General features: G+C 36.8%; 1 protein-coding gene across 2 annotated transcripts in view; it reads right to left on the bottom strand.

The window, feature by feature from the left end:
- SLC12A2 (solute carrier family 12 member 2) overlaps positions 1 to 19236 on the bottom strand; it is a 91758-nt gene that overhangs the window by 10977 nt on the left and 61545 nt on the right. For both annotated transcript variants that reach the window (XM_081088823.1, XM_081088824.1), the window contains exons 15-20: positions 18537 to 18636; positions 16777 to 16888; positions 13955 to 14095; positions 9240 to 9346; positions 6469 to 6548; positions 2792 to 2917 (exon numbers count right to left, since the gene is read on the bottom strand). In XM_081088823.1, the coding sequence (XP_080944949.1) occupies positions 2792 to 2917; positions 6469 to 6548; positions 9240 to 9346; positions 13955 to 14095; positions 16777 to 16888; positions 18537 to 18636 (666 nt within the window). The remainder of the gene's footprint in view (positions 1 to 2791; positions 2918 to 6468; positions 6549 to 9239; positions 9347 to 13954; positions 14096 to 16776; positions 16889 to 18536; positions 18637 to 19236) is intronic.

Here is a 19236-nt window from a genome sequence, read left to right as displayed (position 1 = left end):
TATAAATGTTTTCCTGGAGTTAACAATTTTCCTAATCTCTCTCTCTCTTCTTTTTTATTTATTTATTTTTTTTAAATATAAGCTTGCATTATTTGTTTAAGGCACATAAAACTCCCAATTTGGTCAGGGAAGAGTACACTGCAGTGGGCTCTTGAGCCAGACTCCCAGCATTCCAGTGTTACCACTGACCCCTTTCCTGGCTGTGACTTAACTTCTCACTTTCCTCAGTTGTAAAGAGGATGAACAATACCTACCTCTTAATGTTATTATATTGCAAACATTAATGCACTTAAGTCAGTGCTTAGCACAAAATAAAAGGGTGCTCCTTTTGTTCTTTTGAATACTCAATAATCAAGGCAGAAATATCAAATATCTATGACTACATAATAACCATACCAGAATGTTTATAATTCTGAAGACTTTTAAAACTGTATAAACTTTTCTATGATTTCTATGATAATTTTGAAAATAATTGGAAAAATAGGAAAATAAACACAAAAAATATTAATGCTATTTTTGAATGCTAATTTCTTATGCCTGTAATGGAACAAGAAACATTTCAATTATTTTAATTTCTTAGTATTAAATATTGTTCCTATAGATATTTGATATTATCTGTCTTTGAAGATAAAAAACATTTATAAATATAACTATGGACATTCTGTATTCATTTCAGAGAGCTCAGAAAATCAAGGAAATATTGACACTTTGATTTAAACTAAATTAAAATTATTTACATTTTTATAACAAGAAGATAAATAGAAATATACTGACCCAGTTTCCTATTTCATAAAAATAATGATTCATAAGATTATGACACATTAATGAGCTAATGTATGGATAACATCTATTAAATTGTGGAAGGCACAAAGTAGATGCTTGATAAATGTTACTTCTTCCCCTTCCATCATAGTTTTATCTATTAATTTCTAACAGATTCTATAAAGGAAAGGATTTGTTTTAGGCAAGAGAAAAGGACAAATGAAAAGTAAGAGGAAATGAAAGAATGAATACCATAAACTAAAAATAAATGCAGGAACATAACAGTGCTGTCATAATCAGTTTATAGAGTTTTGAGATGAAAAAGAAAAAATTATAATCCCAAGCCAGCAAAGAACTGAAAGGGACAATGGGTCTCAGCTAAGCTCTCAACTACCATTCTCTAAGCAACAGATAAATTAAATAAGGAGGAAATAAATAAATGCAAGCTTCTAAATCTAGAAATGATCAATTTTCTGAGACAGGAACTGTCCAGTGTTACCAATTTCAGACAAAGAATGGCAATTATTTTACAGAAATAAAAAATATGATATGGTTTGATGATTTACAGTGCAGATTTTTCTTGTTGCATGTCAACTGGGAATAGGACAGATGGAGATACTAAACTAAACAGAGGTAGGAGAGTGAGGGTGGGAGAGTAAGATTTGGAAGTCATCTCTCTTTTCTTCTCATAAACATTACATATAGATTTGTGGATGAAATTATCTGAAAGTCTCATGAAACCTGGAAATTGTTTTGTGGCTTAGAGCACATAAGTTACCAGTGGTATTATGTCTGTAATTATGGCTGAATAGTTCAGCACCCAAATACAAATAGCTTGTTTCTTCAGAAAGACTAAATTAAGAAGTAAAATTGCACTTGATTTTTTATTTCATTGTTTTACCTAAACTTCAGATGCAGAAGTAGAAATATTCTGAATATATCAACACATAAATAAAAGCCTTGGCATTTAAATACCTTGATTTACTAAAAAGAATAAAAAAGGTTAATCAATTACATAAACTTAATTTCTTTCAATATTATCACATGCTTATAATAGGTACATCACTCTAAAACAGTGGTTCTCAACCTTCCTAATGCCGCGACCCTTTAATACAGTTCCTCATGTGGTGACCTCAATTTCATTGTTACAAATTGAACATAATTAAAGCATAATGATTAATCACAAAAACAATATGTAATTATATATGTGGTGTCTGATGGTCTTATGTGACTCCTGTGAAAAGGTCATTCCACCCCCAAAGGGGTCGCAACCCACAGGTTGAGAACTGCTGCTCTAAAATTATGTTTCTTTACAAGTTCAGATTTAACCAAGGCTTCAAATTAAAATGTTTTCTTTAAAGCAAGTATAAATAAAAACATACAAGAGCATATTAGTAGGTAATTAATTAGTACAGTTTCTGTTCTGTGATCCACTTTAATGCCTTATAAATTATTTTGTAGATAGTTTTTTTTTTGTCTAATGTTTTACATATGTCTCCCTCTTCCCCAATTTGCCCCGCCCCTGCAGCCATTCCCACTCCAGGCAAGCCCCCACCATCCCAGTGTCTGTGTCCATTGGTTATACCAGTGGTCAGCAAACTCATTAGTCAACAGAGCCAAATATCAACAGTACAATGATTGAAATTTCTTTTGAGAGCCAAATTTTTTAAACTTAAACTATATAGGTAGGTACATTGTTATTAACTTAATTAGGGTACTCCTAAGGCTTAGGAAGAGCCACCCTCAACGGGCCAAAGAGCCGCAGTTTGCCGACCATGGGGTTATACTAATATGCATGCATACAAGTCCTTTGGTTGCTCTCTAACCTCCCCCCCGCAACTCATTTGTCTCTGGATCTATTCTTGTTCATCTGTAGATAGTTTTGAAAACCATAAATTTTGAGCAACTAGAAATGAAAAGTAAAAATTTGAGGACAGGTTACCTTATTAGCTATGTTACGTAATAAAGCTATTTCTCTCCAAATTAAAACATTACCATTAATGAAATTTCTTGTTTGAATAAAAATTACCTTTATGTGTAACGGTTTTTTCACCAGATGGTTTGGAAGTATCTAAATCTGATTTCTTACTATACTCCATGCTTAGTACCACATCCTTGACACCAGGAGATTTCTCTTGTGACGACAATAATTCTTCTGTAGATATGAAAGTATTTAAAATATGATCTAAACCTTATTTTAAACATTAAGGAAAGCATGATGGTATAATATCAATTAAATGACCATTTCAAGCAAAGTTTATTATAAAATCCTATATAATAAAAGGGTAATATGCAAATTGACCCTAACAGCAGAACCACTGGGAATGACTAGTCACTATGACACACACTGACCACCAGGGGGCAGATGCTCAATGCAGGAGCTGCCCCCTGGTGGTCAGTGCTCTCCCACAGGGGGAGCTCTGCTCAGCCACAAGCCAGGCTGACGGCTGACGGCTGTCAGCACAGTGGTGGTGGCGGGAGCCTCTCACGCCTCCTCAGCAGCACTAAGGATGTCTGACTGCAGCTTAGGCCTGTTCCCGCTGGCAAGTGGACATCCCCTGAGTGCTCCCAGGCTGCCAGAAGGATGTCTGACTGCCAGCTTAGGCCCGTTTCCCCGGGGAGCGGGCCTAAGCCAGCAGGTGGACATCCTCCGAGGGGTCCCTGACTACGAGAGGGCACAGGCCAGATGAGGGACCTCCCCACCCCCGAGTGCACAAATTTTTGTGCATCGGGCCTCTAGTAAGTTTATAATAAGTGATTTCTGATTTAAACAAATGTGCTAATCTGTTTTGAAATGACTATTCACTTCAATATCTTGAGCCACAACTAAGTGTCAGACATCTGAATTAAGTACAGGGGAATCAGTAATGAATGAGATTCATGAAATGCAAGAATCTGGCAGACAAAAGAATGATGTATGGAAATGTGAGTCAACTCTACTCTCAAAGTCATTTACACAAGTGAAAAATGTAAAATGTGACAGATGTTCATATATAATGTAAGAGGACAGACAACACTGAAAAATTACAGCCATAACTACAAAGCCAGACTAGGGAATAGAGTCCTTTACCAAACTCACTGTAAAAGTACCATTTCTTCATTTTCTGTTTTTTTGGGAAGAGTTAGGAAATATTTAACTTCCACCATAAAAATATTTTCATGAAGATAAACATAATATGAATTTGATCATCTATCCATAATCCTCATCACTGATTTGTGCATTAAGAGAAATAACAGTAGAAACTACGTGAGCTTCTGTGTAGACACCGCTAAAAGCTTCACAGGCCTTACATCCTTTTCAATCTTCACAATGACCCCATGAAGTAATTATGTTTTAACAGGTGAGAAAACAGGCTGGGATGTCAATACATCTGCCCAGACTACAAAACTACCTAGAAGAAAATGCTGGGATTTCTAACGCAGATAGGACTCTGTTCTTTCATCCTTGTGCTAATTCAAATCCCTGTCTGCAAATCTTAATGATGAATAACAAGGATTTCAAAACAATTTTCATGACTGTAAACACAAAAAAATACTTTCAAGTTCCAATATTCAAAATCTAAATTATAGAATTATGTAATTTAGTGGCCAAACTGTGTTATTTTTGAATGAAAGGGGACACTACAAATAATTATGCAGAGTTAACCCTAAACCTAAATTACTCTCAGAGCAAGTAAGAATTAAAGTAGTATGTTGCAAGGCGTACTCTAGATAGAGTAAGAAAGTGCATTTTCAGCAAGCCATACTTTTGTGTTATATGGATAAAGATCTTAAAGCATTCCTTTTGGGAATGCACAATATACTTAAAATGGTGGAGGGAGTGGGAAGAATAAAACAGTTTAAATTATGGTTAGAAACAGATGACAAAAGTTCATTATGTCTCTCAGCTATTTAGGCTTTAGTTAATTTGGATGATTTGGTTATTCAATTGATAATGGTAAAATATTAGGTATGCAAATTTTCTTAAGCTTTTAATATTTTTTTAAATCATTAGAGGCTTTGGAATTTTCCATAGTTTAAAAGTTTGCAAAAGCTAATATTATACCATAACTGGTTTCAATGTTCACTTTTTAAAAACTGGTTGGTTTGTTTTATAAATGCTTTGAAAATTATATTGCTGGAGAAGAGATTGCTGGGTGTCAGAGTTTAAGGATGGGGAGCGAGGAAGAGTATGGTGAAAGCTATATGGGGCAGAACAAGGGAGATCTTTCTGGTGATGGAACAGTTCTGTATCTTGATTATGGCGCTGATTACATAAATCAAAATATGTGATACATACCACAAAGTACACATGTGTGTGCATGTATAGAACTACAGATATGTAAGATGTTACCATTGGGAGAAATTTGTAAAAATATCTTATATAATAAAACCCTAATATGCAAATCGACCGAACAGCAGAACGAAGGATATGAATGAAGGGTACACAAGACCTCTCTACATTTTTATAATTTCTTGTGTACCTATAATTATTTCAGAATAAAATGATTTAAAAATGATTTCTAGGGTCTTTTCCGGAGTTTAGTTTTTCACTATTAATGTGCCTCTATATATAAAGCATGACTTTAATAAACATGATCATGTCTAACAATTTAGCACTCATTAATTTTGTTTTTCTCCAACAATTTTATTTATTACTAGAGGCCCAGTGCATGAAATTTATGCACTGGTAGGGTCCTTAGTGGCTGCCGGCTACTGGCCAGGTACTCCCTCCCATCCCCCGGCCGCCTGCCGCCACTGCTGGCCAGGGCCTTCCTTCCTTCCCCCAGCTTGCCCACCCACTGGTCAAACTCCCGGAAGAACTCTGGTCAAGGGGACAATTTGCATAGTATGCTTTTATTATATAGGATACTAGAGGTCCGGTGCATGACATTTGTGCACTGAGAAGGAGAGAGGGATGTCCCTCAGCCTGGGAGCGGGCCTACGCTGACAGTAGGACATCTCCCGAGGGGTCCTTAGCGCTGCTGCGGAGGCGGGAGAGGCTCCTACCACTGCCACTGCACTCACCAACCGTGAGCCCGACTCTGGCTGAGTGGCACTCCCCTTGGAGTGCACTGAACACCAGGGGGTAGCTCCTGCATTGAACGTCTGCCCCCTGGTAGTCCTGTGTCATAGCAACCGGTTGTTCTGCCATTTGGCCGATTTACGTATTAGGGTTTTATTTATATAATAAATAAATATTTATTATTTTTACAAATTTGGCTGATTTAGAATCATTACTAATGTTTGTTTTTCTTAAACTGATGATGTGGATTGAATTTTATTCTCTAATCACTAGCCATCATCCAGGTTAGTATAATAAATGAAAAAGCACAAACTTTGGTGGAGCCAAACATGTGACCTTTTTTTTGTTTTGTTTTTTTGTTTTTATATGTTTTTATTGATTTCTGAGAGATGAAGGGAGTGGGAGAGACAGATAGAAATATTACCGATGAGAATCATCAATTGGCTGTATTCTGCATGCCCCCTACTGGAGATCAAGCCCACAACCCAGCCATTTGCCCTGACAGGAATCAAACCATGACCTCCTGGTTCATGGGTTGACTCAAATCGCTGAGCCACACTGGCAGGGCCAAATCTGATCTTAAAATGCCATTCACAACAGATGGTAAATATTAAAATTATTGAAGGACTTGTAAGACTTATAATTTTCTAACAAAGTAATTTATATATTTAAAATAAAAAATTATTTCAAAGAAGATTTACCTTGTCCTTGAAGATGAGATATATCCAGACCCTCTTTTAGGCGAATAACCACTACTCCGTATTGTATGTCAAAGGCGTCACTATAATAGGAAAAATATAAAAAAAATTTGTCCCTCCTCTATAAAATGAAGGCAATAATTGAAGGTCTTTAAAATTACTTTCAGCTTTAACATTTGATTCTTCAATATGCTTAAAATATTATGGTGAGAGCCAAGATAGTTTCAAATACTATACCATTCCTTTTCCCTTTTTCTGTAATGCCTCTAAAACTATTTACATGAAGATCTTTATAATACTGATAATCTACTTAAAGCAGCTATTTAAAGCAGTAACTATTTTTACCCTATTAGAAACAAGCTAAAATTATGGAGTCAAACCATTATTTAATTTAAACTTAAACCCCTATAGTCAAGAGAAATACATGAAGACAAAGATGGATTTTATTATTGAGAAAGATCATATTGTAGAGGATGAAGGGATCATTTCTCAAGGGAGAAAGGGTATTTTTAAGTAATTTACAATTTTTTACAAAACTAGTTTTAAAAAGTACTAAGATTTTATATACATTTGCAGACATGTATTCAAAAATCGTTTTGATTTTTTTAAACACAAATGGGAGCATCCCATACGTATATAATATACATTAAACCTTTGTACACAACTCTAAAACCAGACTTTAATTCTATAAACTTCGTTAACACCATAAATCACATAAACCCAAGTTCTCCTCAGATCTACTAAAAAAGTTCGAAATTGCAAAACTTCAGGTTGTTCCACTGAGCGGCAATCGGCTTACAGCAGGAGAATCCTGGGTTACAATAAAGTATAAACCCAAAGCCAAAGGGCAGTTACACATGTGTGACAAACCAGCAAAGCTTTCATTTTACGAAAAGCATTTAACAATTACTTGGGAAATCTTATTCATTGTATACTTTATTATTTTTTTTATCGTCTACTTTACATAATCAATAGAGATTTTAAAAGTAAAGTATGAGATCTGCCTACTTCCTCAAATTGTTTTAAGGCATCTGTGAAGACAAAACTATCCTATGTGATACAGGCAAATAATTATGTGCTTTTATCTATAGATACAAGAGGTGTTCCAGTAAGGGAAATAAAAAATAACAGGAACAGAGTAAAATCAGAAAGACAAAGTAACAAAACAAACACTAGAAAACCCCTAACAGAGAAGTTAAAATGATGTAAATAAAAACTTAGCCAACTGGTAAAGATCATTGGAAATAGCACTAACCATGAATAGTGAACTCTGAACTTATACTTTAAGGGGTGGAAAAGCAAAACATATTAGTACATTTTAAAAAAGAACTCATGGACAACAATGTGGTGATTGCTTGGGAGAGGGGGATGAAAGAAGTGGATGAGGGCATGGGGGGATAAATGGTGATGGATGGAGACTTGACTTGGGGCGATGAACACAATACAGTGTACAGATGATGTGTTATAGAATTATGCACCTGAAACCTGTATAATTATGTTAACCAGTGTCACCCCAATAAGTTAAAATAAGATAAATAACAAAGAAGAAAAGTAAATAACCTAATAGATGAACCAAATAATTAACTGCAAAATTAGTTTGAGTGGGAAACAAATCTAACCTCTGAGGTTGATATCAGTGATGAAATGCTTTCCTCAGCATCAGATATTATAATGACACTAGAGGCCCGGTGCACAAAATTCATGCACTGGTGGGGGGTGTCCCTCAGCCCAGCCTGCACCCTTTCCAATCTGGGACCCCTCGGGGGATGTCCGACTGCTGGTCAGACATCCCTCTCACAATCTGGGACTGCTGGCTCCCAACCGCTCACCTGCCTGCCTGCCTGATCACCCCCTAACCACTCCTCTGCCAGCCTAATTGATGCCTAACTGTTCCCCTGCCAGCCCGATCGCCCCCAACTGCCCCCCCGCCAGTCCAATCGCCCCCAACAGCCCTCCCCTGCAGGCCTGGTTCCCCGCAAACTGCCCTTCCCTGCAGGTCCAGTCACCCTTAACTGCCCTCCCCTGCAGGCCTGGTTGCCTCCAACTGCCCTCCCCTGCCGGCCATCTTGTGGCCACATGGGGGCGGCCATCTTTTGTGTTTAAGTGATGGTCAGTTTGCATACTGGTCATGACTAATCAGCATACCAGGGCTAATTAGCATACCCCTCTCTTATTATATAGGATAACTTAAAAGGGGATGGGTCTGACAACATTCAGGAACTCTGCTCGACAATAGCTGTAGGGATGTGAAAAAGCCAACTAACTTAAATGGGAAGCCAAATTATATGCGCGTGCGCATATAATTACACACACATACACACACACACACACATAAGATTTCCCAAAAAAAATGTATACACACCTTAGCTGATAGTTCAGTTTTGAAAAGTAAATGTTTTTTTAATAAACAAGTGGGGGGTGGGGAGGTTGGGGGTTAATGGGGGGATGAGGACACATTTGTAATACCTTAACCAATAAAGAAATATTAAAAAAATAAAAAATAAATACTGCCTTTATAATTATTCAAATTGTGTGTGTACATTTTTTTGGGACACCCTATATGTGTATGAATGTTCATGTCTATAAAAAGACAAAGAAAAGATCAGTCAAAATGTTTCATTAATAGATCAATTCAAAACCCAGGTAAGCGTGTGATTCTTTTCATTCTTATGCTTCTACTAGAGACTATTATGAAAAACAGGCTTCAAAAATCAGTGCAAGCTTTCAAAATTAACATTTTCTGAACCAAGTTATTGAATTAAAAGGATACTTACTGGAATACGTTTATATACATATCCACTTCCCTCATATCTGCTTGCAACCAATCTTTCTTAAATCCAAGGACAAGTGTGTTTGGTTTCATACGCCCAAGACCAGCAGCCTAAAATGAACGAAAAATACAACTTTAAAGATATACTTAGCCTTTTATAAAAATCATAGTAACAGTTTTCTCAGTTACATATTTTGAAAACTAAAACCTATAAGCAAAAGACTAAATGCATTGTTGGTTACAGTTCTGAATCACGTCAACACTAAATGCCCCAAAAGCCAATGAAGCTCTCCTTTTGTAAGATTTTAAAATTTGATTCCCAGGGTGTGTGTGTGTGTGTGTGTGTGTGTGTCTGTGTGTGTGTGTGTGTGTGTTATTGTAAAAAATTAAAACATTTTGCCATTTTAACCATTTTAAAATGTATAATTTGTTGACATTAATTATATTCACAATGTTGTACAACTAACCCCACCACCTACTTCCAAAACAATCACATCAGATATTCTGTAACCATTAAGCAATAATCACTCATTCTCACCTTCCTCCAGATCTGGTAACACTGCCTTTAGTCTCTATGAATTTGCTTATCCTAGATATTTCCTACAAGTGGAAATATCAATGTATAGTGCCTGAACTATACAGCAAGAGCATCACGGGGAAACTTTTTTTTTTTTTTTAATATATATTTTATTGATTTTTTACAGAGAGGAAGGGAGAGAGATAGTTAGAAACATCGATGAGAGAGAAACATCAATCAGCCACCTCCTGCACATCTCCCACAGGGGATATGCCCGCAACCCAGGTACATGCCCTTGACCGGAATCGAACCTGGGACCCTTCAGTCCGCAGGCCGACGCTCTATCCACTGAGCCAAACCGGTTTCGGCCACGGGGAAACTTTTTGGAAATGCTAATTCTTGGGTCTTACCCCAGACCTACTGAAATCATTTCAAAGGTGGGGCCTAGCAGTGTGTGTTTTAACAAGTCTACTAGGTGATTCTCTTGCATAATGAAGTTTAAGAACCATTGCTCTAAGAAAATATTTTCTTTCATAACATTTATTAAATATATAAGTAGTTATCAAAATATTCCTATAAACCAGGGGTCCTCACACTTTTTAAACAGGGGGCCAGTTCACTGTCCCTCAGACCGTTGGAGGGCCGGACTATAGTTTAAAAAAAAACTATGAACAGATTCCTATGCACACTGCACATATCTTATTTTGAAGTAAAAAAAACAAAACGGGAAAAATACAATATTTGTATTTGCATGTGGCCCGCGGGCCGTAGTTTGAGGACCCCTGCTATAAACTGTACAAAAGCAAGGAAGATTTACCCACTAGAACCAACTTTATGAACAGGAGTCACATTCTACTTGAAATATTTACATATTTTGCACACAAAGGTGAATAAAGTAATAAATAATCATGTACCCACCGCCTAGCTTAAAAAAATAAACATTACAAACACTCATCAAGTGTCCCATGTATCCTCATGCCCCCCTTTTATTTTCACTATGTATTCCATTATTTAGACACACATACATATATATTTTAAATTTATATATTTAAAAAGTTTATATCTTAAAATTATTCATATAACTTGCAGTTTTTCCTTCATACTTTTTCAAGTTTATTTTTGTTGATATATATATAGCTCCTTTTACCATTATATAGAATTCCATTGTATTATTACACCACAATTTAATTTTGTGATTGGTAACTGAAGGCTGAAGTTTCTCCTTTATTTTTTTTCTTCCACTATCACAAATGATGTTTGTAAGAAGTTTCAGATAGCCTTTTTCACATGTTAAATTTTCTCTAAGGTATACACTTAAGAATGGAATGTCCTAGGGTACCCATGTCCTAGGACAGTGATGGCGAACCTTTTGAGCTCGGCGTGTCAGCATTTTGAAAAACCCTAACTTAACTCTGGTGCCGTGTCACATATAGAAATTTTTTGATATTTGCAACCATACTAAAACAAAGACTTATATTTTTGATATTTATATGTTTAAATGCCATTTAACAAAGAAAAATCAACCAAAAAAATGAGTTTGCGTGTCACCTCTGACACGCGTGTCATAGGTTCGCCATCACTGTCCTAGGATATCCACACTTTGAAATTTGCAGGACATTGCCAAGTTGCTGTACAAAGTAATTGTCCAATCTACCACACAGTTCAACGATTCCATTTTCTCTACACAATTTTTAACACTTGGCAGGCTTAATTTTGGTCACTCTGATGGGTATGCAGTTTTAATTTTTATTTCTATCATTTAGGTTTCCTCTTCACCTTGTATCTTTTGCTTCCTTTTTTCTCTTACTAATTTACTAGTGGCCCGGTGCACGAATTTGTGCACACTGAAAGGAAATTAATTAGAAGAAATATTTTAATATCGCTATTCGCCCTTTCTCTATAATAGAAGTGTCAACCAAATTCACGATCAACAATGACAGACTGAAACACACGCATGCAGTTGGCACCAAGGAGAGCTTTATATATATATATAAAGATAAATTTGCTTAATTAGACCTGCTTTCTGATTTAGCTAAACTTTTTCCAGCCGAATGAAGCACCCCAACTTCTCTTTCAGGTAATTGTCAGCAACACAGCAGTAAACATCAGCATGAAGCAGATTATTATTATAGATGCAGGGAGAACAAAAGGTAAAATATTTAACTCCAGTAGTATCTGACTATATTCTGCGCAGTGAGAAAACCTGAAGTCATTTTCAAGGTTCACCATTTCTTCTTTTCAGTCGGGTCAAGTTTCTAAGCTTTCTAAATCTCCATTTTCCAGCTAATGAAAAGAAAATAGGATTCCACTGAGTCTCCTACTCCAGGACTTCTGTGAGGATCAAATGAGATGAGACGTAGGAAAACACTTCACCGACATTTGGTTAAAGTGTAAAATGTTTCCGCCTGGCTATAAAGCCAGTCGTGTTCCTGGGCTGAACAAACTCCAAGGAGGCTAGTCGCTAGAGAGAGGAAGCCAGGCGTTGCTACATGATGTCATTACCTGGTGCCCACAGCCACCATTTCTGGGGTGGGCTGGGCTGTGGGCCACATTCGGTGCCATGGGGTCTCGGCAGTGTGGGCTGAGATTTGGTGTTGCTCCAGGGTGATGGCAGGGCCTGTGTCTCACTTGGGGGAAGCTGAGTATTGCTTTGTGGGAGCCAGGTCTGCGGTGCTGTTCTCTGTAAATGGCCAGTGCACATCACGGCAGCCCCTGCATTGAGCATCTGCCCCGTGGGGGTCAGTGCGCATCATAGCAACCAGTCAGACAGTCGGACACTTAGCATACTGGGATTTTATATATGTAGATAGTACTGCTTTATACATGGTGGACAAAAGTAGGTTTACAGTTGTTCGTTTGGAAAATAATATGATAGTTAGCAAATAATAATACAAGTGCTTATAACTGTAAACCCACCCTGTATATTCTGATCTATCTCTGGTGTGTGGCTTCCTTTTTTTCATTTTCATTATAAGCAGGAAAGCATTGTCTCATTTTTTAAAAAGTCTTCCCTATATTTTCTTTTAAAAGTTTTTAAAAATTGCCTTTCATAGAGGTCTTTAATCCATGGATAATCAATTGTCCCAGCTGATCCTTTCAATGCCACCTCGATCAAATATTAAATTTCCTAAATGAGTGGCTCTATTTCTTCTGTTTTCTTTCATTGCTACTTCAACATCACAGTGTCTTAATTACTATAGTCTCATGGTATCTGCCAAAGCAACCCCACTCTTACCTCTTATGAATCCTGAAGATTGTCTAGCCCCATGGTCAGCAAACTGCGGCTCGCGAGCCACATGCTGCTCTTTGGCCCCTTGAGTGTGGCTTTTCCACAAAATACCACGTGCAGGCGTGCATGTACAGTGCGATTGAAACTTCGTGGCCCATGCACAGAAATCGGTATTTTGTGGAAGAGCCACACTCAAGGGGCCAAAGAGCCGCATGTGGCTCGCAAGCCACAGTTTGCCAAGCCGCAGTTTGCCGACCACTGGCCTAACCTATTGTTAACCCTAAGTTTGTCAAGTTATAAGAAACACAAAACAGAAAGGGCTTAGATGACAGTACTGAGCCTCCAACTTCTATTTAGCAAAATAGCTCCACAATTAACACAATGAGAAAGCTTTTTTTGAAGAAAGGGATTCCTATAAAAATCTGTTGGCAAACACTGTATCAACCCATTTTTTTTCTTCCCACAACCTTTAGAGTTTCAGAGGAGAGGAAACTGAGTTTCAGAGTATTTTGTTAACTTGCTCAGTCCCAAATCCATAATAAGGAAGTGGCAGTGCTAGCCTTTAACCCTACAGCTAACTCTAAATCCCACAATCGGGCTACTATGCTATACACAAAACTGAAAAGGAAGTCTAAGTTTAGTACTAGTAAATAGTGAGAAATACAATAAAGAACTAGAATTTTTTTAAAAAAAATAAATAAGGGCTTCCATTACATCATACTCCTACAAAAAACAAAAACAAACCCAATAAGGTTAGAGAAATAGGCTAAGATAATAGGTTCTTCAATAAGCCAAAAGCACATTGTTTTTATAGTCCCTTTAACTCTCAAATTATACAAATCTTAGTTTACTTTAATAAAGATATTTTAAAAGGTTTACCATCTATATCAATATGAAGAATGAAACCTAGCATAAGAGTTTTGAAAAGCTTACAATAAACTAAAATGTCATTTGAAAGACATAAGAAATTTACCTGCATCAAATACTGTGCTCCTTCTCTCAAGTCATCTGCATGTACTGGAGCATAAAAGGCTTTCATTTTGTTTTTAATAAGCCATCGCTGATACTTAGCTTGATCAATGGACATCTCTTTCATGGCTTGTCTTCGTGGCCCCTGTAAGGGAAAAATATTAATAATACCTTTAATTGAAAGATAATCTATTCCACATTTATAAAAATCTATTATATTGGCTTAAACAAGGTGCCTAAACATTGGGTGCCGGGAGCCGGTCCATGCTTGCTGTTTCAAGGGACCTGGCATATATGGCATACTGTTCTTAATATGTTTGCTCACCTTCTTGGCACTATGTGTTTTCACCAAGGTCTCCTCTCTGAGAAAGGTTGTTTCCCCAGGTAGGGATTTTCCCCTGAAGTTAGGGAGGGAATAAAACCCCTCAACTAAGTGCCAGGCGGGTAATTAATCACTTTAACTACGAACAATCATGCTTAAGCTACATAATCTTTACTCCCTGGAATGGAGATAAACGCCCTAACCTTTGTAATAGAGATTGATAGGATTGAATCAACTGGTATAAATACAGATGTAACAAGACAGCAAGAGACAGAGAGAGAGACAGAAATTGGCACAGAACCTACACAGAATGTTCTCTAGAGACAGAAGAACTTCGCTGGAGAGAACATGGCAAAAGATCCTGGGCAGAAACTGGCCTCAGAACCTAGAGACAGAACCTAGCGAGAGAACATGGCAAAAGATCCTGGACTGAACCTGACTACAGAAATTGGCAAGAGAACCTGACTAGAACCTGGTGACTGAACCTGGCTGGAGAACCTGGACAGAACCTGGCTGGAGAACCTAGCGAGGGAACATGGCTACAGAACCTGGCTGGAGAACCTGGAGAACCTGGCTGGAGAACCTAGCAAGAGACCATGGACACAGAACCTGGCTGGAGATCCTAAACAGAACTTCACTGGAGATCCAGACCAGAACTTTGCTGGAGATCCTGGCTAGGCTGCTGATCAACTGAATGCTGTCTCCGTGTCATTCCTTCTTCGCCGACTCCGTCTACACCTTTGGGGACCCCTGGACCCGCTGGGGCAGGACCCCGGCAATTGGGGGTTGGGGAGAAAGGTATAATAACGGCATTTCATTTTCATGTAAGTGAATTCTTTCCAATACTTGATTATAAAAAGATGGAGTTGATGAAATAGTAAAGGCACACAGGGAGTGCCTGTAGAAGAGAGAATAGAAGAGAAAGAAACACAGACTGAAAAACAAGAAGTTTTTTGTATTAAGTAAATGCAAGTAGAAGTTATCGAATCTGGAGAAAATATTGTGCAGAAAAAAAGAGCTTTCTGTTGTTCCACAGAAAGTTTCCCAGCTTGTTCTCTGTTTGTCCCAAATGTCTGTTATTAATTTTCAGTAACCTAGAAATATCATTGAAAATCAAAGTCAGCTATACAATATAAATGCATTTTTTCTTCATACTTCTGTTAAACAATGAAATAATAAAGGACATCTTTCTTTCTTATTGTTAATCCTCAGCTGAGGATATTTTTTTCCATTGCTTTTTAGAGAGTGGAAGGGAGAGAAGGAAGAATGGGGTGAGAGAGAGACATCTACTGGTTGCCTCTCGCAGGGGCCTGACAGAGGACAGATACCCAACCCACAACCCAGGAGTGTGCCCTTCACCAGAAATGAAACCCAAGACTCTTCAGTGCTCAAGCTGACACTCTAGCCACTGACCCACACTGGCCAGGGCAGGAAATGAGCTTTTTAAACTTGCAGTTCAATTTGATCCTTGCAAGCAACACATAAATATGTTACATACAAATGTATAAAGCAAAAATCTAAAAATAAGTTTAAGAGCATTCCCTAATTACACATGAATACGCAAAAGAAAAATACAACTTATCTTTCCTCATAGAAAAATTGCCCCATATCTAATTTCTTGTGCTCAAGATCCCAACTTGAATTGATGAACTTGGAGACAAACTAGGAAACTCCTCAGGTCCCAAGTGGGATCAGTGTCTAAATGTCTTTTTCCACCACCCTACACACACAACACAGCTTTGACTTTGCTACTATTTAAGTAGAAGAGCAACTCTAGCAGGGGCTTAGACATGGGCATACAACACACATTTCTAGCACCAAACAGTAGAGCTTGGGAGAAAAGCTAACCTGGTAAATACTCCAATACTTATGCAAAACAGGTGATCCATCTTCTAGTGACTATTTTCAATAGCCAAGAGGCCAAAAAAACAGAAAACTACTTTTAGACAAAAGTTTACCACTATTTTTAATATTGTTTTACTCATGGTTAAAACAAAAATTAATGAGTAATTAAAAGTGTTTGAACTTGGAAATTCAGCATTCGCTCTATTCTTCTTATATACTGGATACTAGAGATATTCATGGTGATTTGTCTACCTCCTCCAACTATTTTTTCTGGCAAGTAAATATTCCCAGTGTTCTCAGGACTTTATGAGAAATATCAGTAAGAAAAAATACATACTACCTTTCATTTAGCTCCCTTACTTAGTTATCAAGAAGCTACTTTGCTTAACCAAACCATTCCATAAGGGCAATATAGGTTGCTAAAATCTACCCAAAATAAATAACAAAAACAATTAAGATTTCAAATTCTAATATCGTGTTAGAAATAAGATTTTAAGACAGTTTAGCAGCAAAAATATTTTGACAAAAATAACTGCCTTTTTAAAAAATACATGCAACAGATTTGTTTATCTTATCAAATTATTTCAGGTCTAGAAAGCCCCACAAATTCCATACAGAGTAAAAAATGTTTTAATATAGAAAACAAAACAAACACTTACCATATGTACATGACCACAGATCATCAAACCAACATTTTTTGTGAAATCATGGACAAGATGAAGTAGAGCTGGGCGTGAGTTTGGAGCACCTGTCATAACAAGACACTGTGGCCTAATTTACGATTGAAAATAAAAACAAAATTAGAGTTTAGGTTTTTGGTAACATAGACATGACTTTAAGTTGTTTCTCTAAGAATATATTATTACACTAGAATCTCATTCATGTAGGTGTCTTTAAGACACACGCCACAGGATTCTCATAAAAGATGACTTTTAGTCAGGATTTCTTGATATATGAGAAATGCAGAAACAGAACCTTCTTAGAACAAACATCATGCCAAATGTTCTTCGAAAGTAATAGGTAATATGATACATCAAGATTCTGGTAGGTATTACAGAAGGAAATGACCATACTGATTAAAATTTATGTAACAACTTTGCATCTTGTAAAGGTAATAAATATCCCAGTTCTTTCATGGAATTCACAGAACTTCTTCAGAGCATGGCCTTGCCTTCATGTACAAAAAAACAGGTCACTGTCCTTCTTAGCTTGATGACATGATAATTACTTCGGCTTTGTAATATTAGCCCTCTCTATTCTAGCTTAATTTTTATGGCTGCTGCCACATAAGTAAATGCACCTATGGTGAAAAAAAGGCTTCTATGGCTTCTATTTGGACTAAACATTTTGAATCTAATTAATTATGGTGAGAGCCAAAATTCAATTAAAATGACAGTGGCATGACTTTCATATTTATTTTCCCTGACTACAAATAGAAATCAGTTTTTTGATGAAAAAATATTTAGGTATCCTTTTTATAAGTTCAAACAGATAAGCAAAAATTCTTTAAAACAAGAATTTGTACAATTAAAACAAAATAACAAAAAGCAAATAGACTAAAATTCTGCTTTAATCACTAATTATTAGGGTAGTTACTGACTGTACTCATAAAATAAGCATGAAAGCCTGAATAAAGATGGAAAATATACTAACATTCATAATTTTAGCAAGTTATCTAAAAAACCAATTCTGTCTCCTGAACTGCTTTGGAGCAATCAAACGTGAAATCATCCTCTATGGCCCAGGCTGCTAATAGAGTCCACTGTCCCCATCTGAGCTTTAGCAGGTTAGGTGGGCTCCCAGGTACAGATTACATTTCTTAGCCTTCCTAGCAGCTAAAACTAGCCTCATGACTGATTCACAGCCCACATGATATTCCTGTTTCCAGGATGTGTCCTTTAATAAGGAAGCTGGCCACTATTGCTCCTCGGTGGTTAGAGTGTTGGCCCAAGCACCACAGGATCACAGATATGATTTCCGCTCAAGCGCACATACCTGGGTTTCAGGTTCAATCTCTGGCTCTGGTTGGGGCATGTGTGGGAGGCAACCAATCAATGTATCTCTTTCACAGTGATATCTCTCTCTTCCTCTCTCTCTCTGTCTCTCTCTCTCTGTCTCTCTCCTTCCTCCCTCTCTTCCACTCTCTCTCGAAAATAAAATTTAAAAATCAATGGAAAAATATAAAAATAAAAGTTTTTAGATGATATTTTGTAGATAATTTACCTCTTTGTAAAATTTGATAACTAAGAACCCCAACCTTGTTCTTGAATTAACTGCCCAAGTCTAACAACAACAAATATTCTATGTATACTTTTTGAGAACTTCTCATGAAGTATCAGTATATAAAAATGTTCTGAACAATAAGTGAATAACTGATTGCCACCTAAGACAAATGTTTCTATATTACCATATCACTTACCTAAAGTTTTTCACATGGTCTTCCACTCCAGAAAGTCGAATGGAATGCTGCAGTGCACTCAGGTAAGTCAGGGCTTGTGTGGAGGATCCCCAGTTCACATCTGTGGGAAGATAGTGTTCATGCAGCAGAACACCAATATTAATAGCCAATCAGTAACCAATGAGACACACAGAGAAGTAAATAATGCTTTCCCATTTAAAAAGTCAGTTGCTAAAATAAACTATTATAGTTGAAACTTTTAATAATTCAAGTTCACAGCATGACATTAAGAAAATGCTAATATGAACTATAATTGCATTTAAAGAGAAAGTACAATTTAGAAAAGACGGAGATGACAGGGCTGCAGACATGCTATGCGTGCAATTCAAAAGTCTTTTATAAATAAAGGAAACATTTTAAAATTATTGTTTATATTGCCAAAGGTTAAAAGGAAAAGAGGCAGCTCTCCAAATGCTATTTATAATACTTAACAATTTTAAGTTATTTTAATAGGCAAATTTTTTTCTTATTGATAAACAGCCTGAACACAAATGATTTTAGGCATTTGTTACTCTAGAGACTTAATAGGCATATTAGAGAAATTATTGCTTCTGAGATGGTTAAAATAGTATCCTTTGTCCATTTCATTTCTAAAGCCACCACTGTAATCCAAAACCTCATCCTGTAGTATTGTAATTATGAAATGTTTCCTCACAACTAC

The sequence above is a fragment of the Myotis nattereri genome (genome assembly GCF_964212035.1).
Source record: "Myotis nattereri genome assembly, chromosome: 4".
Lineage (NCBI taxonomy): Eukaryota > Metazoa > Chordata > Mammalia > Chiroptera > Vespertilionidae > Myotis > Myotis nattereri.
The sequence above is the reverse complement of the archived record's forward strand: the minus strand, read 5'-3'. Positions and strand labels throughout refer to the sequence as shown.